We start from the raw sequence: 22331 nt of genomic DNA, 5'->3' as shown, positions 1-22331 counted from the left end.
TATTCCAAACTCATTTTTGTCAATATAATAATGATCTCAATACCACACAACCAACCAGAAGTAGTTTTTATCAAGCAATAATTTTAAAACGGTGTGTATATCACAAGAAACAAATAGTGTCGCACCGAGATGCATCAAGAGTAATATTTATAAATTGCATTGCAGAATGCTTACTTTATATAATATCAAATGTCATATTTATTGTTCGGATGATAGTTTGTGAAAACAAACAGTGTCGCACCGTTAGCATTCATTGTATGGTGACAATTACAGTAATATTTATAAATTGCATTAAAATATGTTTACCTAAAATAATAACAAAAGTCATTTTTATTGTTCGGATTTTAGCTTGTGGAATTATTCCTCTGGAACTGGCTCTAGAATCATGTTGAACACTTGAAACTTTCTTTCGTTGATTTTTTAATTCTGTAAAAGACAAAATAGACAAATATTTGAAAACAATACAGCATACGTTATTTTGTTCTTGTTTCAGTTTAATATTTTTGACGAAACGAGCAACATCGACAACGATATTAACAGCAAATCGTAGTCAAGAAAATACATCATTGGATAATATCTTGAAATAACGAGATTGGTAAAAAGTACAAACAAGATAAAATGCACCAAACTAACCAGTTTGAGTTAAACTTGGATACTGTTAAATGCATTTCATTCAATTTCCCTAAAAAAATCCCCGTTTATTCTGAGCACAGGTAGATATTGTATGGTCGCAAATTCGACAATCTGTTCATCACAGTACGAGGATGCTTGTGCTGGTCACCGAACAAACTTCAAAAATTAATACAACCAAGTACAAGTAGTAAACTTGAAAATATCGTGGCATCAACAAATGTGTCACCGAACACAGGTAAAACTTGCGTCTAACTAACCGCAGATACAGTTCTTTTGTTAGATTAATTTCTATGTATATTCATCTGGTGAGTTTGCTGTTTTCAACTGACCGCTAGTTGGTTCTTATGTTGTATTGTGAACCTAGTCTACTGTCCTAGATTATAGGAGGGTTGATCTCTTACAGTCTTGTTGTTCAACCCAGCCACACTATTAATGTGCCTGTCCAAAACCAGAAGCATGTAGGTAAGTGGTTGTCGTTGATGCATGTCTGTCATATTTACTTTTCGTAAATTGTTTTGTTATACTAGTAAACCATGCCGTGAGCTTATTATTTTCTATTTTTATGCTGAGGTACCTTTTTGTCGACCATTTCGTATATGTTTTGCTCTTCTCATTGTTGAAAGCCTTATGACCATCTCAACTTTTTGACTTTTGGTGTATAGAGGTATGCATTTTAAATATACTACACCTCCCTATTTTTATATAACTCGTTTAATTTTTTTCTTTTGTTAGAAATTTTCCGTGTCACAGCTAGCACAATTTGTCTTTTGTCATGTTTTTATCACAACGCTTTTATGTCACGGCATAACTTTCCCCCTTTTGTTGTGTAATTCATACCTGGTCTATAATAGAGCGGTTTCCTTTCATGCTTCTTTTTCATTGTCGCCATCAATGCAGAATTCTTGCTGACTATAATATATACCATAATACCATAACAAAAAGCTATAATTATTGCTGGAATAATGAACACGGCAAAGGCAATAATGGTCACATAAATCTGAAAAGACAAAAAAGGTATGACAAGTACAGGAATAATTACCACGGTTAGAAAACACTAAGGATTTTCTTATCCCAGGTATAGATTACCGCAGCCGTATTTGACACAATTTTTTGGATTTTTTGATCCTCAATACTCTTCAACTTTGTACTTGTTTGGCTTTATAAATATTTAGATATGAGCATCACTGATGAGTCTAATGTAGACGAATCGCGCGTCTAGCGTACTAAATTATAATCCTGGTACCTTTGATAGCTATTAGAGCAATAATGGTTACATAAATATGAAAAAGTGTTTATTATTAAGTTAACAAATCAGTAACAGACATTTCAAACATATGTAACGCATATTTATTATGTTATTTGCCAATTATCTTGTCTATTTGTCAATGTTATTAGCAACACTCAATTTATTATATACAAATGAGTAAGATTAATGATTTTCATATTCTAAAACAAAATGAGAAGAATGCCACCAAAAGTAACTAAATAACGTATGTTTTTGCTCATTAAAACATTATAAATAATGAATATCAGATGTTGTAATCTTGTAGGTAACAATGTGTATTATTTCTTCCAATTTGCCACATGTTAGGTTAGTTTTTGACTAATTCTAAACCGATTAATATCATCCTTGACTGGGTTATATCTTTTTGATAATCATTAATGGTTGTGTTTTTAGTCACTCGTTGATTACAATTAAATGACGTCGAATATCATTGCTCACTTTGAAATTTGTAATTGTTACGTCATCTGCAAGATCGACCATGTACAATGACGTCAAGCCAGTAGATACAGATACAACTTGCCTCAAAGTCATCAGACTATGCAATGCTCCGCAAAGTCTCGACCGAGACGATATCTCCATTCACGACATTCAAATAATATTCTTCAAACAACTCGAAGGGAGAAATATCGATTTCGATGCATTAGGTAAATGTATGTTTATGTCTTCCTGCGTTTCAGCATAAGGATTATCTTACACAAACTTTGTAATGAATCAAACATATTTCCGTATGTTTTTAGATTGCCTTTAAATATTTCTATGCAGTTTGTGCCGTAAGAAGGAAAGAACAAGACAAAACATACACACATATCAATAGGATTTATTTGAAGAACATGTAATACAGTGAAACCTGGCTAAACCGTACCCTACATAAACCGAAACCTGTATCAACCAAAAAAAGTTCTTAAGCTACGTCATATCAAATTGTATGCGTTGTGAACCTGTTTAAACTGAATTTCGGCCATAATAGAACAAATTATTAAATCCAGAAAAGGTTCGGTTTAAACAGTTTTCACTATACATTGACTATTGTGCAATCTCACAGTTCAAGTGCATACATTTTTTTAGCGTTCACCTCATAATATTTGGTTGGGTTTTGTGTTGCTCAGTTTTGATCCAGTTTTTTTTTATTTTAGTGTTTTGTAGACTTTTATTTGTGTTTGGTTCCTTTTTTAGTTTGTTTTTGCTATGCCTATTTTCGAATTGTATTGCAATACAACTATGCCGTTTTTGACAGTCGTAATGACAATAATTAAAATCTACAGAAATTAATAGTTTTGTAGGACAAATAAGTTTACTAAGGTATGCACAAATCTCGTAATCATAATCCGATCAATTCACCTTGTAATTCACAATTGTTGGCAAATTTATAATGCAAAAGTATCGTTATCTTTATTCATTTAACTTACCTTCCAATATACAATTGTTGGTAAATTAATATTCAAAGTATCCCAATCATAATTCAATGAACTTACCTTCCAATGTACGATTGTTGGTAAATTTATAATGCAAAAGTATCGTAATCATAATTCAATTAACTTACCTTCCAATGTACAATTGTTGGTAAATTTATAATGCAAAAGTATCGTAATCATAATTCAATTAACTTACCTGCCAATGTACAATTGTTGGTTAATTTATAATTCAAAAGTATCGTAATCATAATTCAAGTAACTTACGTTCCAATGTACAGTTGTTGGTAAATTTATAATGCAAAAATATCGTAATCATTATTCAATTAACTTACCTTCCATTGTACAATTGTTGGTAAATTTATAATGCAAAAGTATCGTAATCTTAATTCAATTAACTTACCTTCCAATGTACAGTTGTTGGTGAATTTATAATGCAAAAATATCGTAATCATAATTCAATTAACTTACCTTCCATTGTACAATTGTTGGTAAATTTATAATGCAAAAGTATCGTAATCCTAATTCAATAAACTTACCTTCCAATCATCAATTGTTGGTAAATTCATCATGCATTGGTCTGTCTTAAATAAAACAGCGGCAGGAATTGAGAACACTGCTGCAATTAGCCAAGCTGTGGTTACAAGAACCCTATTTCTAGCTTCTATAAAAAAATATATAAAGAAGATGTCATAGGATTGCCAATGAGACAACTCTGCACACGAGATCAACTGACATAATAAAATACAGTAGAAGAAATGGAGCATTAATATAATTGGATATGTAGACAGCTTTCTTACAAGCAAAAAACCATTTCGGTAAAATTATAAGAGCATACACTATAAGCACGGGGACATATTAAACAGCATCCACACAGCACGAGTAGCAGTCTCTGCAGAGAATATAAAAGATGTGATTTGATTGCTAATTAGACAACTCTCCACAAAAAACACATAATAAAAGTACAAGATATAATACACTTATGTAATTAATTTGATTAAACATGCCTTTAAAAGTATTTATTAAAATCTCAATCATTAGATTGACTTTGATTAGTCGCAGCTACTGAATTTTAAACGGTGCATTTTAAGTATCTACTAAGAAAATAGTTTATGAGTGACAAATCCATTCAGAAATTATATCGACAGAACAATGGAATGTGTTGTAACTGTATAGTAATGCAAATTTACTTTATATGCTTTTAATTATAAAAATCAGATTCAAGATCAGTACCTATACCAATACAAGCAATGATCTCACTTTAGTTTTAAGGTGGTACCTAACACTACAGGGAGAAAACTCTGTAAAAACAGCCAAACGTTTAAATTACGTTGTGTTGTTTAGGGAATGTTAAGCTTCTCAGTGATCAAAATAAGTGTTTGTCAAACTGCTATATAACCAGTGTAATTTTTCTGATTAAACGGTTGGTTCAAATTTTCTAAAATTTTTATATTTTTGTCAAAGAGTCACAGTAAATACTTTGTCAAAATTTTAAGAAAATTTAACAAGCCAAATTAATTTTAGTTAAAGTGTTGGGTACCACCTTAAATCGATATTCGCCAAGTTTATTCAGAGTAATGAGTACTCAGTGTTTGATCTCAAATTTGAAAATACTGAGAGGTCATATATTCGCTTGAAATACTGTTATTCGAAAGAACATATCACAACGATCTACTGGTCATTTTCTGTTTATAAACTATAAAACTGCAAACATGAATAGCAAAGCAAAATCAGAAAATGTTTTAATTTGTAACTTCTTTATTGATCTGCCCTTCACTATGTTTTAGTTTGAATGCTACTGACAATTTCATGAAGTTATCGTAACTAACACGCGCAAAAGATTTTGTTTTATTATAACGTTTCTTTATAGATAGCTTTAACACAAAATAAATTTAGGATTTTGATCTTTTCATGTTGTGGAATAGGGAAAAACTGACAAGAGTCAAAACAAAAGACGGCGCTTGAAATTGCGCAACATGAAGGAAGAGAAAAAACTAGAAACAAAATAAGAAGCAATTTAAGTTTCTAACTTATATCATCTTTTACAAATTAAGATTAAATGTGTTACTTAGTTTTGAATGTTACAAATTATGTAGACATTTAATCAACATGTCAAACCATCAGTCATTTATTCAATTGTCTGACTTTTCCTGTTGAAATGTAATTATAAACATGTGTTTACAGCAAAGTGTTGATTCAAATATTTTTGTCATGGACTTTCAATCTTGGTCGACAAACAAAATCAAGCGGTTTCGTTAGTTAAGGGATTGATCACATGTAATCAACTTTCATGTACTCCAATGAGCGTTAATATCAGACAATGACTTTGTTTAGGAGTGCAAAAAAGGAAAACATTGTCGCAGTTGCAATCATTACATATGTACTTATTTTTACATAGAAAAAAGTAAAATTACAAAAAAAAACGAACTCGAAGGAAAATTCAAACGGAAAGTCCCTATCAAATGGCAAAACCAAACACCATAAACAACAGTCATATTACTGACTTTGTTCCGGAATTGTATTATGTATTGGTGAATTAAACCTGATATAATAGCTAAAAATACTGTAGAAACATTAAGTTTCGTGGGGTTAAAATTTCGTGGTTTTATATCTACATAAGTTTTCATGGGGATCTAATTTCGTGGTGTCCAATGTCAAATATTCGTGGGGTTTTTAATTTCGTCGATATGTTCTTTCCACGAAAAAAACGAAATTAAATCCTCCACGAAAATTTCTGCTTTAACAGTATTTGGATTCAGAACAATTTGGAACTTCACCTTCTTTTTTATTATTTTGTATACTTGACAGGACAATCAAGACTCAAAACATACAATGTTAGGTTATGACAAAACAAAATTAAAAAAGAATTCTCATAACAAAATTGTCTCCAACTTGTTGTATTAAATGTAAGTGAAATTATAAATTCGAAATACATGCATTTTTTTACGTAGAAAATGGTAGATTGAACCTGGTTTTATTACTGACTAAACCTCTTACTTGTATAACAGTCGCGTAAGATTTCATATCTCATTCTGGGTTTAGTGCTTTACACTGTGAATTTATTCCATTTATAATAATGTCCTTAGAGGTAGACTGTGACACAATACGAATGGGAAAACAGTATACTGCTATATATCGATGTAATTGTATATGGTAAGTTTTAGTTGTTGGTGTGTTTGTTGATTCCCATTACTGTCAATTCCTTGAAACAGGATCTTAATATATGTTACTAGAACAGAGTCCAGATAATGATATCATGTCAATTTGCAATGTCAATCGAATTGAAAGAGGACACTTGTGAGAAAAAAAAATATTTGATTAAATCTGGAATAACAACATCGAGACGTCCATTTGTAATACAGTAGAATTAAAGCTAAGGAAACTTAGAAATTGTTATATTCATGTAAAAGGAAAACTAAATTAGATATCTTACTACTTGTGGAAAATCCTAATGGTCTAGCTATTGCATCTAATCTATCAATACTTAACGCAACAAGGACGAAGGTTGATCCGTATGTGACAAGGCACTGGAAGAAAGAAAACTGTATTATTGACAAATGTATACTAACAGTAAACAAATGGATTGAACACGGAAATTAGCAATCTTTATTTGCATTATTAGCCGAGTTGCGACAGTGTTGACGCCGACATACAATATGATAAATTACATCCGATCGTCTGACCGTCAATATTTTAGTTTCCGGACAAAATCTCTTGAGCCTATATATAATAATCTTCACCAAACTTGGTTTAGTCATTGCAGTACATTGTTTGACAGGAGTAACAACGATTTATTATCACTGATTAATAACCCGTAGAGATTTGTAGAACATATTTTGAAATTGTTTAACTATGAGCACTATCGTTAATAGCCTTTCGTGACCAATTACCAGAATTCTCGTGAACTGACGATAGATGCTTCCTTTAGTCACGTGGTTCGTCGTAAACTGACCAAATATGCTTTAATGAGTCACGTGGTTCATATTGAGATAACAAGACACTAGTGTGTATATATCATAAAGGTTTATCTTTAAATTCGTTTTGAAGAAAAAAGTATAATAAACGATCGAAGTCGGGTTACTGTAGTTCTAATGACATAATACGAATGTTGCATTCGGGGGAGAATTCCCTTACCCGTCCGAAGCACTTGTGTGTTAATGTTTGTCTCCTGGTCATTTACCTTTATCAGTTTATTTTAAGGTTTCTTCTTAACCATGTTAACTGGAAACCGAAATAAGAGTGAGCTTTTGCAAATGAATGCAAATTATAAAACATTGTGCAACGTTTTGTGAAAACCACGCGCAAATGAAAACTAAATTGAATAATTTTAATTAGAAAATCACTTTCAAGCTGTTATTTCAAAACAGTGTCAGTGAAATTAAGCGAAGTAGTTTTTTCGTCATGTCGTTGGCAATCTGAATTGTCAATACATATCGGAATAATCATCGTCCTAATGTTAGGGTTATTTATTAAAATGATGTAACTACGGTTTAAAGTGAATTCAGAAAACAGTGGTACATATGTTCAATACACCTTATCGTTATTTATCCGCCATTACCGGATATCACACAGGTTCCCGTAAAATTTGACGACACAATGGAAAAGTGATTGTTGTTGACGTCAAAAGTTTAGCGGCCGGGTCAGCCGATATTAGTGATACGGTGTATGGTGACGTTCTGATCAAAACATTAAGCTAATCAGATGATTATCTGAAGACACAAAGGGGTAAATAGTTATCAAAAGCACCAGGATTATAATTTTATGGGCAAAAAAAAATACAAAATAGTTCAAACAAGGAAAAAAAAACACACTGATTAGATGGAAGAAAAAAAGCTATACTAAACTAAAAATTCAATAGAATACAATGAGTCTAAGGTATCGGTTATGATCTCCTGCTCTTCTACCCTGATAACATGTGTTATAAAAATAATGTAAACATACTGAATCTACGAAATAATTGTAATGACAATCTGTTGTTTAAATGTTTCGACTATCCTTGGCATGGCACTGACAGTTATTTTTAATGTAAAAATGTCTACTTCAACTTATTAAAAAGAATTTACAAATGTATGCATTGTAGCTGAGAACATATCAAATTGGAATTGATAATTTTCCGGTTATAACGTAGAAGTTTTATGTAAGAGCTCAGAGGTATCTCGTTGGAACACAGAAATCTCATAACCTTTTTAAGCAGAAATTTAAAAAGGTGATTTTTTGTTATATTGTTTGCTTCATTTAATTGATAAGCGAAATATTATCGTCTCACCATTGCTATATTAAATTACTGTATTACTTGCATGACCTCACGATTCCTTCGTATAAATTTAATAAAGTTATGTGATCAGACATTTTCTTATGCGACTATTAACGAAGTCTTGCTATGATTATAATTAAGGATAAACAGTCGCAGATCGTTGCTTATGATATAAAAAATGGATAAAAAAATAGTATGCCGTTTAAATCGGAAATGTCATACTGCGTTAGAATAATTTCAAAGAAATATAATTAATTTCAAATAATAAAATTCCATTTTACGCTCAGTTGCAGTGACCTGTAGAAATTAATATGTTCGAGATATTAAAAACATGACAAATTTTCTTTAATAAACTTTAACGTTTTCTTTAATGTTAAGCATCAGATACACGTTACGACCATTTCAGTTAACACAGAAAATAATAACTTTTCGATTTACGATGTGTTAACGAGAAAACAATGTACTATAATCACGTGAAGATGATAATTAACGCAACCTTGATTAAGTCATGACCAGATGAATGTTTTAATCAAGGTGTACTTGCAGCGATGTAATCTTAATTAAACAGAATAATTTTCTTTCTTTAATCGCGAAATAATGTCAATTGCACTAAATGTTTTACATTTTATTGTGGTATCTAATGAAAATATGCATTTTCTCAAGTTAAAATTGTACTTGTTCATTGTAATTATTTCATTTTGAGTCATTGCTTTTTCAATTCAACAGTTGCTAGAATAAAACCTATTTTTATGCAATATTGTTAATATCTAGTACTGTGATTGTATAGGCAGAATTATTCAGCGTAACGATATTAAAGAGTTTTCGATTCATTTATATTATGAAATTACTTCTTGATTAATAGCCTGAAGAATTTTTTTTCTTTTCGATTTTTCATCTATGAAATTGGGTTCAATTTAATTTGCAGATTAGAAATTAGTATCATTCGTATTAATATATGATCGAAACATAAAAAAAGTCTTGAGCATAAGTTATATAATATCAGCAATATATTTAGCAAATACAAGTCATCGTAACAACTGGGAGAAAAATATACTCCGTTGGTAGGCGATACTGTAATAATTCTACTTAGAAATGGAACGTTTACAAATGGAAAGGTGAAATACTGTGGATTCATTAATATTCATTGGAAACCAATTTTTGTGGATTTCGTTGGAACAGATGAACCACGAATTTAAATGTTCAATGAATTACAAATTTTCAAAAGGAATGTTTGCAAACTTTGCCAAAACAACGAAATTTAATATCCACGAATATGCAAGTTTTCTTCAATCCACGAAAATTGGTCCCCACGAAAATAAATAAATCCACAGTAATCTTTTTTGTCGTTAAGTTTAATTTTCAACCGACCCTCATCATAAATTGCTAGACGTAAGTAGAGATATCAGGTAGGTTTCTAATCTGATTAAAATTTGTTGCAAATTCTAGGTTTTTCGTTCTTTACTGATTGATAGTTGTTTTATCAATTCATGTTGTTTTGGAAATGTTTCGCAACGTATAGGTAGAAGTTGTCATCCAAAAACTTACATATTAGAGTATGAGTGTAGATAAATAAAGGCAACAGTAGTTTACCGCTGTTCAAAACTCATAAATCAATTGAGAAAACAAAATCTGGGTTACAAACTAAAACTGAGTGAAACGCATCAAATATAAGAGGAGAATAATGACAAAACTTAAACACAAAAATGAAATGTAACACACCAAGCAACAAACTATAATATAACAATGGTCATTTTCCTTACTCTATAGCACTCTTACTAAGCAATAGTTTTCTGTTTTTAGGTCATGTGATTCATTAAAATTTTGATTTTAACCTTGAACTGAATAGTATTTACTGATTGATAGGATGAACATCGCTTAATTACTGTAGCCTCTCTAAAATTATCAATACTTTGGAAAAATTAAAATCATAAAGAGAACAATTTCGTTGAATTCCGACGGCATGTCTAACTATTTTGAAAATTATCCACAATTCGTCTTAAATGTTCAGATATATTCCATCAATCTTAACATGCAAGTTGTATTTTCTTTATTAATGAGAATTTTGTCTAAATATTTCAATTTCGTATGGTAATTTAACGTTTGTGTCACATACATTGTATCTTAGTGTAAACAAAAATACCATATAAAATTGAGAATGGAAATGGGGAATATATAAAAAAAAAAAAAACGACCAAAGAGCAGACAACAGCCGAAAGAAACCAATGGGTCTTCAACGAAGCGAAAAAATCCCGCTGTCGGAGGCGGTCCTTAGATAGCCGCTAAATAAAATTGTGTACTTGTTCAGTCAAAACGGACGTCACACTAAACTTAAAAACATATAAATGACCTAAACTTTAAAAAAAAAAATCAAAAAAAAAATCAGAGTATATGTTTGCTGTACAAAATAAACATTAAATCTTGATCATCAAACTAACTATTGGCATCATACCTGTGAAAATTTAACAATTTTGCAAAGTACTTCGCCTCCATAAAACTGTCCAGCCAGTCGCCATATTAAATCAGGCATTAAACTCACTAATCCGACCAGCAAATCTGAAAAGAGAATACGATACCAAATAATGTTTAAAACAAGTGTAAACATAAATCAGGAAGTCGATGAAATTCTTTCACCTTTGAAAACTGAAGGTTATTCCAGTTTCAATGTTATTTAAGTTTCAAGGTTATTCCAGTTTCATTTCTTTCTTTTTCTTTGATTATGTAAAAAAAAATATCAATATATTTAAAAACAAGTGAATAAACTCATCATAGATACCAGGACTAAATTTAGTATTTACGCCAGACGCGCGTTTCGTCTACAAAAGACTCATCGGTGACGCTCGAATCAAACAAAAGTGTAAAAAAAAACAAATACAGTACGAAGTTGAAAAGCATAAAGGACTAAAATCTCTAACATTGTTGCGAAATACAGCTACAGTAATCTATTCCTGAGGAAGAAAATTCTTCGTATTTAAAAAATTCAAAAGATTTGGAAGCAGTTAATATATAAATATGACCATATCAATAATAATTCTTGTCAACATATAAGTGCTGACCACTGGGCTGATGATATCCCCGGGGAATTAAAACGCATCACAAATAACAAGATTAAATTTTGTATTTACGCCAAACGCGCGTTTCGAAAACAAAAAAACTCATCAGTGACGCTCGAATTCAAAAAAAAGTTAAAAGACCAAATAAAGTACGACATTGAAGAGCATTGAGGACCAGAATATTTGCCAAATACAGCTAATGTAATATATTCCTGAGGAAAAAATCCTTTTTATTTCACAAATTCAAAGTTTTGTAAAATGGAGGAGTAACTAAACGATAATAAGACGTATATACAGTGGTTCTGAATTTATCAATTTGACGACATTCGAATCAATCACTGAAAAGTATTTCTTTTTATCTTCATTCAGTCCAGGTTCTGATTTATTGCGATATAATAAGAGTTGGCTATATATTCAATAATTTTCTCCGATATCTTTTATCGTGATGGTCAGCCTAAACTTCAATTTTACATTTATCAACTGACCATAGTAACAAAAGATTCGAATCTATGATGAAATATAGATTCTACTGATATTATGTGTAGACAGTTTTATATCGTATCAACCGTATAATTAATCGGGATTTTGACCGTAAAAGGCAAACATTAATGTTTGGCTTTGTTGACATCTCAAGAATGATTAATTGTAAACGGCGCGTTGCACAAACATGAAAATTACATTTAACATCAGATAATGACGTGCCATCGGGTTGGTATTAAGTGTTATGATGCAACACATTGTTACTCTATGAAAACAATAGAGAGTATTGACAAAAAGATTAAATTAAATATACATAGAAAACTATGAATGGAATATCTATACACGAGGCAACATGTGTAAAACTCATTAATTGATAAATTTGATTTTTAAGTTGAGTTGTGACATTTTATCAATGTTAAAGATAAACTATCTGGTATCATAATTAATTTGTCGTTATTTATTAGTTGACATGATATTGCTACTTGTATAATTACATAACAACTTGATTCTATTGATCTGAAGAATAAAAAAAAATGATATGTTTTTCGATAATTGGTTATCTAAACATTTCGTTTCCCTTTATAGATTGAAACTCACTGTAACCAAAGTAAATTAATGTTATTTGTCTATGAAAGAGCCCAATGTTATAAAATTATCATTGATACAAAATATCCCAACACCCAAAATATTATACTCGAGACGCGCATCCTTGAATTTAATTTAATGTTCTACTAGTAATTCTCTTTGGATACTTTGCTTTATTTGAAATCTTGGTTTAATTATTCTATAATTAATTACAAGTTTAATTTAACTATCAATGATTGATTTTTATTCACAATTTCCGGTCTATTATCGAACCTCTGGTAAATGAATGAAAATGTGATTGGTTAAATACCGCCTAGTGGTGATTCAGAGTTTTAAATGATTTTAAATGTTTATTTTATAAACAGAATATAATTTACATAATTCAAAATATCTATTGAAGCAAGTATTATAACGAATACAAACAACTTGTTTTACTGCACAGCAAAATATTTGCCCTTATTGTTTTACTGCTTAACCGAATTATTTTTACCTTCAACAAAATCCGCCGTGATGTTGACTTTTACAGTTATTGGTAACCATGCCGAATTAATTGTCCCGGACGGAGTTTTTGACGTTTTATGAATATGTTTTGAAAGATTGCCAACTTAATTAAATATTCTCAATTGTTTGCATGTTTACAAGTGACGTGCTTTCACTAGTTCATTGATTAAAAGTTGTATATTGTAAATTTATTTTTAAACTAGTTTGATTTCCTCAGTGAAAACTTCCCTCATACAAAAGTACGTTTTTGTTGTTTTTATGAACAGATTTTTTCTATGAATATCAAATATATTAATCGTAAAATATCTTGATGCAGCCGTTTGTTTTACATATTTTATTTTTATTCGAAATGTATGAAATACGATTACATTGCATAAGAATTTACTTCTAGTTAATAACATAAAACTGATAATTTCACATGTGAAAACAACTTAAAATTTGCATTTCCTTGAAGTTAATTATTAACTAGAATTGGTGTTACAAAGAACACGAAGAAGGTGTAGATACCGTTGCGTTTGAACAATTGATCAAAGAGATACAGTGCCTTGCATTTTCTATATTTCTTTAAACCCATGTTAATGTGATAAAATAAGTAAATAATTTATGATTTCAAATATCGAACAATAATCAACTCGTGACGCGCTTCTCTGATTTGGAGTGTAGCAATTGCTCTGACACGTTTAATATTTTGCAATTTAAATTCTATAATTATCTACAAATTTGATCGAAAGAACTAGACTAGATGATCATTGACCAGAAACTGACCGTTTCTGGTCAATTATATATCTGCTTGAATAAACACCAATCAATCAATCAATCAACAAAAACAAATATTTATAAAAAAATAGATATCGTTATTTCCGGTCAGTTTGATGTATTTTGTCACGCATCACTGAACACTAAATGGAGAATGAAATCGGTATAATGTATTGAAACAACGGTATAACTAGAAGTGTCAGTTGTGTTAAATCACTCGTGGTTTTTCGAATATTTGTTGGAAAACCAATTAAGAAAAAAGAATATACATTGAAGTTTTAACAGGCTTGATAGCATTGTTACAAAAATGTACAATGAACAAGTCTACATCTTCGTATTGTATATGAATTACAATAACCAACAATTCAAATGAGTTTTTAATAGTCCCATGTTATCGTTGTAGCAATAGGGTTGTTTTGATAATTCAAAATTACCATATCAATGAAGTTTAGATACAGTCAAATTTTTACTAAGATGAAAGGAAAACATTTGTTAAGTGCAACCAACAAGTTGAAAAGTCAAAATGTGTATGTAATAAACATACTGTTATAAATTTGTTTCACCAAAAAATGTTTGTTGTAAGTAAACAATGGAGTAATTGCAGAATCGGTCGGTGGCTTTAAAATAAATACAGGAATTTTTCAGTTTTGAAACAAAAAAGTCTTGCCACATATTTCTAGTAAATTCTACAAAAAGTCCTACTCATAAAAAATAACTGTTGGAACCCTATCGAAAAAAGTTGATGAGGAAACATCGTATCCAATATTAACAAAAAATCGTAACAACTCGGTGATCCTCGCTACGAATAGAACAATGTAATTGTGAGCCAAGCGGAAATTGTCGAGTATCTACGATTGTTGGCGGCTCTTAACGATTAAAAATACTGACCTGCAATAGCTAAATGCATGATGAAGAAGGTCATTCTGGATCTATTTTTAGCTACAGACACTGCTACAAGAACTATGGAGTTACCAATAGTTGTAACCACTAGCAAAAATATCAAAAATGCTAACTGTTCTTCCTGAAAATAAAATAAATGACATATTACAAAGTAAAACTAATTAAGATTTGTAGATTTCTATGATCGTAGATGAAAGCGTTGAATAAATACGAAAAAAGAAATGAACTTGCTCCCCTTAAAGAAAACACACACACATACACACACGCGCGCGAGCGAACCCGGAAGGCTAAGTGAGCTTAAAGGAAATAAAACACAAATATTAACGACGATCCACCGGAAGCAATAAATCCAGAGAACAGATTTCACCCTGAAAACCGCTAATCTCAATTACTTCAGTGTAAAAATTAAGTTCTTTCATTCAAAACAAAGCAGTTCATTGGAAAACAGACTATATTGTTGAAAACGATACCTTACAACAAATATGATTTTGACAGGTGATTGCTGAATTAAATTGTTTTCCAAAAGTTGATTCATTCAAACGGGAAATTTTGTATAAAACGGAATAGCTTCCATGATTCATAATTCCTGTTCAACTTGATCAATCCATGGTAACGATTGACAATTGGATTAAAGGGTATTTGCCTTTAACAGCAACATTAACAAAGGCTATAAATGGATACTGCTTAACACAATAGTTTGAACTGTACAAAAAAAGTATGCTTCCGTCTTATATATGTTTACAGTGCATCATTTTTACAGCAATTTGATATGAATGTCCCGAAAGGATTTTTAAATCTATTTATTACGTAGTGAAATATTGCAAACTTGATTAGATTTTCTTAATTTTTTGTCTTTTTACCAGCAACGTGTTTCTCAGATTTTCATTGGTTAGATATCTGTTTTTGTCAAGTGCAATTACCATTTTCAAACGTTTGCATTGTGAAAAGTTTGGAAAAGAAATAAACATTCGTAATCAAATCAGGAGTGAAACATACTACTTTATAGATTTCAAGCATAAAAACATCAACACTGATCAATTGTGATGTGTGGTATACATTTCCGGGTTTTCCACAAATAACAACCACTGATTAGAGAAAAAAGTAAAATCACAAAAATACTGAACTCCGAAGAAAATTCAAAAAGGAAAGTCCCTAATCTAATAACAAAATCAAATGATAGAACACCTCAACCGAATGGGCAACAACTGTCATATTTCTGACTTTGTGAAGGAATTTTCAAATGAAGAAAATGTAGAAAATGGTGGATTGAACCTGGTTTTATAGTGCTAAACCTCATCCATGTACGACAGATCAAATTCCATTACATTGACATCGATAGGGCGCTGCAGAGTGACACAGGAGGATAGTTGATATCATTTCCTTTGATGTGTCTGATCGTTTGATGTTGCCATTGGTTAAAGACTTTCCGTTTCAATTCGATATTTGTGTTAGTATAAACATATTTTATGTATAGTGGATTGGGAAATAAGTTTTGCAACTTATATTCAACCCTTTGCACTTTGGGGGTGCGAGTGCTACCTTGTAGCGGCATTAGTCAACTCTTTTTCGAAATCTACAAGGGTGTCTTTAATGTGCAAGAGATATGGATCTCTCTTAACACGGGCAGCCATTTATCGTACCCTTCCGACGGACTATCATCGTTTCCTCGCAAATGGTGTCAAGGGATTCCCGAAAATTGAATTCCGAAAATGTTCATCCCGAACGGGAATCGAACCAGGAACCTTTGTGCTAGTAGTCTGGTACACTAACCACTACACCTCGGCTCTCAGTTATGAATATATTTTTGTTATCTTACATTTGAATGAAAAAATGTACAAATCAAAAAGACAAAATTATCTCGGCTTTGCTATTTTCGAAACAGGTGTAAAGACACTGTTATCAAACACAACACCATAAGTAAAACGGATAACAATGCATAAACATTACTACACATATTACATGCTCTACAGAGAAGGTATGCTAGCAAAGTCCATTTGGGCCCTTGATTCTGTAAAATCAAACAGTTTTATAAAGCTATCTTGATATCATTAACATCCTCTGAATTGGGTATCTTTATGTTTTTTGTTTCATATTTTTTTTTACTTCTGAACAGCAACATGAACAATTCTTGCAGTAAATGCAAAATCTGAAAAAGTCTCAGTTGACAGTTTGTCTGTCCCTCTGGTGTTTTGCACCCTCTTTGTGATTGGTTTAAGGTATGTATGTAATTATTCTTAACTGATTGATTGATTGATTGATTGATTGTTGCTGTTTAACGCCACTTTTAAACGCCACATTTTGACTATTTCGAAGCGGTCAATTCTTATGCATGAAGGAAGCCGAAGTACCCTAAGAAAACCACCGACCTTCGATAGGAAAACTGATAATCTTAGTCAATTCAAATTGGAGTCGAGTATGTCTTAACTGAAAAAAAAAATATTTTAAAAGATGTTTACGAAAGGAAAATATAATGGATTAGGAATTGATACATATTTAATGTTGCCGAACTGCTAGGTAAAACGACAATTTCATGTCCAATATTAGATGTTCAGCTAGATTATATATTATGCTATTCACTTATTGGTAATACCAACTTCATTCCAAATTCATTTTACATTTAAAGGGTTGTAGAATTGATAAATATTCACGTTGAGAGTATATCTTTGCATTGCACTATCCCGCGTTGGATAAAATTATCAAAAGGCATTCATCAACGCTCAAATCGTCTAGCTAAGCTTTAGACACTACGTCGTCTTTTACTGATGATGGTAAAAATTTGGGGTTTTATTTGCCCTAAGCCCATATAATAATTATGCTATTGCACGAACCCGTTTTGTTTTGTTATGTTTGAAATAGGATTATCTCATACAATAAAAATTATTGATACTCAATACTGTTATTCAAGTTCTCCTTCTTCCAAAAAAAATAATGACGAGAAATATTCGTCAAGTTATGAGCTCATTCACCAAGCCCTTTGGTTATTTTGATAATTCCATATGTGTTTGTCTAGTGACATTCATTTGAGTACGGTGTTTTCTTTCTTTATCACCATTATTTGGTTAATTAACAATACGGTATGATATAGTTAAAAAAAATGGCTTAAAGAAAATCTGAATTATAAAATCTAATTATAGCTAATATCTCTAATAAACAAGCATAATCCTTCCTTTATGTGCAAAATATTTTCTATTTGCGGAGGCAAGCATTTTTCTTTATGAATTAAAGTTATGGTTTGGTTTATTTTAATAAGTTTAACTGATGTCTGAAGCAAAGTAATGAACTTGAATTATGAAGATCAAAATTCGCTTTTCTTTTATCCCGGATATAGAACAAGTAGAAAAATGACAATCCTTATAAAGTACATGTTAGTACAAGATCCAAGAAGAAATATTTTCTTAGTATTCTCGATCAACTCAACAATTAGCAGAGTCCATATGATTAATTAAGCAAGCATTTCTTCATTTAGTGTCATGTATCTGGTTATGTTGCTTGTTCATGGTACTTGGTATGATAAGCAGAGGTTTTGGACCCTTGATTTTGAAAATCAAACAGTTACATGTATATATATATATATATCCCGGCGAGGGAAGAACCAAAAATTTGCGAAAGCAAATTTACAGATCTAACATTGTTGGGTTGATGTTTAGACGAGTTGTATATATATATATATATATGTATCTTAAAATCATACAGAGCCTCTATATTGGTTGACTTTATTATTTAATTTCATATTTTTCTAAAAAAAAACAACAATATACATTAAAAGTCCTTGCAGTAAATGCAAAATCTGAAAAAAAAATCAGTTATTGGCATTGATATTATGACATAAGCTAATTCTTAACTGAAAAAAAAGTTTTCTAAAAGATGTTTAAAAAAGATGTCTATTAGAGGGATTTAATATTTATCAAAGGACCCATGCTTAAAATTAAATACGCGAAACGCATGTTTCATCTACATATGAATCATTGATGACGTGCAGATCAAAAACGTTATAAAGCAAAACAAGTATAAAGTTGAAGAACATTGACTTCCCTATAGTCCAAAAAAAATGTGCGAAATACGGCACAAATTGATGAGGAATTGGCATTTTTTTTATTTTGCCATACCGCTATGCGTACAATGCCAATTACATGTCAAATATGGAATTTTCAGCTTGCTTGGACGTTACATTGACATCATATCTGACTTTTCATGAATTTCAGTTTCCAGATTATATCATTTATTTACTCAACGATAATTCAAGTTCATTTAAAATTTTAAAAGGCTTGTAGAAATTATCAATGTTTGTGTTGCGAGTATATTTTTATAATACACTTGCTTGTATGAAAAACAATTCACCACAAGCCATGCATTAGCGCCTGAAGAGATATGTATTAGCGCATGAAGAGACATGCATTGTCATGCATTAGCGCATGAAGAGACATGCATTAGCGCATGCATTAGCGCATGAAGAGACATGCATTAGCGCATACATTAGCGCATGAAGAGACATGTATTGTCGAAATGCGCATCTGGTGCAGGAAAATTGGTACCGTTAATGTTATAACACGTGTTATTGAATAAGAAAGCAGAAACACTTTTTTTTCTTTTGGGTTAGTGTTAACGTCACAATTTTTTTCTCTCCAGGCCAATATGATAATAATGTTATTACACGTACAAGTTCGGGACTGTTATGTATGAAATATAGTTCTATTATGGATACAATAAAACGTTTTGATAACTAATATTGTTATTGAAGTTCTCCTTCTGACAAAAAAAATAATGACCAGAAATCTTCTTCAATTTATGAGCTCTTTCACCAAGCCCTTACGTTATTTTGATACGTCCACATGTATTTGTCTAGTGACATTCATCTGATAACAGTGTTTTCTTTTTGTAGCTTCAGTTAGCAATATTGTATGATATACTTAGAAATAGCTTTAAGAAAATCCGTAATTATATTTGGTATCTGAAATAAACAAGTGTAATTACTTCTTAATGTGCAAAATATGTTCTATGTGCTGAGGCAAGTATTTTTTGCGGACAGAAGATATGGTTACGTTTCTTTCAATAAGTTTAACTTATGTCTGAATCAAATTAATGAAATGGGTTAAAAAGAAAAAGATTTTTTTTTTTTATTCTGGATATAGAACGACAAGTAGAAAAAATGACAATCCTTATAAAGTACATGTTAGTACAAGACCCGAGAAGGAATACTTTCTTAGATTCTCGATCAACTCAGCAATAAGCAGAGTCTAGGTGATTTCTAAAGCAAACATTTTTTGTATAATGCATGTGGTTTCGTTTTGTTCTTTTTCATTGGACTTGCCTAAGAATCAGACAGTGGTGAAAACATGACAAAAAAACCCACCCAATTTGACATTGATTTCAGTTCATAATATGTAGCTGTGCACAAAAATAACATAAATAATTCATTTCCATTTTCTGTTCTGGTAATAGAAGATACAATTTGGTTGAAATGCACTAGAAATGAACGAAAAAGGGGAGATAACTCTGTTTTTTGCTATCATTCTAACCAATTTTCTAACCAAGTTATTTGATTTTACCAGACACACACAAACGAAAGACAAATACTTTTTAACTCAGGATGATGGTAAGTATTGAAAAGCATGATTAGCTCGATGGTTTTTTTCTAATCATGTTTTAATTTTTACCTAAATTGCCTAATTCTTACAAAGACTGGCACTTAATACTTACGTTGTCATTTGTTTTCCAATCCATGTAGTGTACATTGTATCTATGTACGTATTTATTTATCTCGGTTTCTAAATATATTTGTTTACTAATGTTGACTACTGACTGCTGAAACCGTCGCAGTCTTTTGTCAACAGTAATATTACATATTGCTGTGTGTTATTTGATCATATATTTATTGTATTTATATACCATCTTTTCATTTATTAGATTATAAGCTTTGACAAAGGTGGATGTTTGTTGTGGTTTGTATAATTAATATAATAAAACAGGATGACTGAAATAATATATTCGATAAATTTGCATAATTTGACATATCAATTTGTGTTAGATAAATCGAAAGCAAGGATACTTAGATGAAATTGTACGTCTAACGACATAGTGAAATTGAATACTAAATACCGACAAGTCTTTCATTAATTTTATTCCTTCATATATATGGTTGTTTTTTTTTGTATAAAATGTATAAATCTCAGCGCCATTTTGACAAGAAGATGACACTCAAACTGACAGGAACTATTGAAAATGAAGCCTTGTAACATAATATCATTACCAAACCCGGAATGACTTGGTAATAAAATCCGAAACATGTCACTTTAGGATATGTAATTTAATTGTTTAGATGTATGGAATTAATGGATATTTGATTTACATACACTCATGTCATCCTGGACGTCATTTGACAAATACAGACATTGACTCTGATATAACAAGTCACTATGGCATTGGAATCTGTTGACCTTGCATATAAAGATAATAAGTATGTATCTATATAAAATACAGTACATGTAACGTGTAACTTAAAGTTGTTTAAACGTGAAGTTTAAACGTGTAACGTTGAACCTGAACGTATGATATTGAACTTTTATTAACGTGTTACCCCAACATGTAATTTTGAAATGGAACGTATTATTTGAATATGTAAAATGGAACTTGACGTTCAACGCGGGACTTGAAAAAAGAGGGACGAAAGACACCAAAGGGACAGTCAAACTCGTAAATCTAAAACAAACTGACAACGCCATGGCTAAAAATGAAAAAGACAAACAGAAAAACAATAGTACACATGACACATCATAGAAAACTAAAGAATAAACAACACGAACCCCACCAAAAACTAGGGGTGATCTCAGGTGCTCCGGAAGGGTAAGCAGATCCTGCTCCACATGCGACACCCGTCGTGTTGCTTATGTGATTACAAATCCGGTAAATAGTCTAATTCGGTAGGTCAAATTCATGAAAGGGAACGTGATACATTGGAACTTGAACGAAAGTTAAAACTTCGACGTGTGAGGTCTTAGGAATTTTAATGTGTTACCGGAAAGTGTAACGTAGAAATTGAACGTGCATGCATATGTATAACTAGTGATTTGTATTGTACAACCGACTTAATCATTAGGGACTTTTATCAGATTATCAACTGATAACAAGAGAACCTGCCAGACATAAAAAGCTTCGTTTGCTGTGTAAGCCGTTGAACACTCTAAATTACTGCTTGGAGAAAACAATAGAAAAGTCAAAGGCTTTGTCAACTTCTCCCGAGTTCAATTAACTACAGGTCATTTTGTGATTAACTACAGGTTAATTGAATAGATAAGTTCTCAAACAAATGCTCAAGCTCGCAATGCCACAGTTTCTTCTGCCTACTATATAATATACAGATAGCTTGCAAAAAGTAAAAACACAAAAATACTGAACTCCGAGGAAACTTCAAAAAGGAAAATCAAAAATCAAAAGGCAAAATCAAAAGTCCAAACACATCAAACCTTTTGAACGATTTTGTC

At 31.1% G+C, this 22331-nt stretch overlaps 1 protein-coding gene across 1 annotated transcript in view; it reads right to left on the bottom strand.

The window, feature by feature from the left end:
* Positions 1-22331, bottom strand: part of LOC134694809 (cardioacceleratory peptide receptor-like) — a 148291-nt gene that overhangs the window by 5666 nt on the left and 120294 nt on the right. The window contains exons 4-9 of the mRNA XM_063555874.1: positions 14842-14974; positions 11031-11134; positions 6761-6854; positions 3867-3991; positions 1471-1630; positions 307-426 (exon numbers count right to left, since the gene is read on the bottom strand). Coding sequence (XP_063411944.1) covers positions 307-426; positions 1471-1630; positions 3867-3991; positions 6761-6854; positions 11031-11134; positions 14842-14974 — 736 coding nt within the window. The remainder of the gene's footprint in view (positions 1-306; positions 427-1470; positions 1631-3866; positions 3992-6760; positions 6855-11030; positions 11135-14841; positions 14975-22331) is intronic.

The sequence above is a fragment of the Mytilus trossulus genome, chromosome 13 (assembly GCF_036588685.1).
Source record: "Mytilus trossulus isolate FHL-02 chromosome 13, PNRI_Mtr1.1.1.hap1, whole genome shotgun sequence".
NCBI lineage: Eukaryota > Metazoa > Mollusca > Bivalvia > Mytilida > Mytilidae > Mytilus > Mytilus trossulus.
This window is presented reverse-complemented; position numbering and strand designations above follow the sequence as displayed.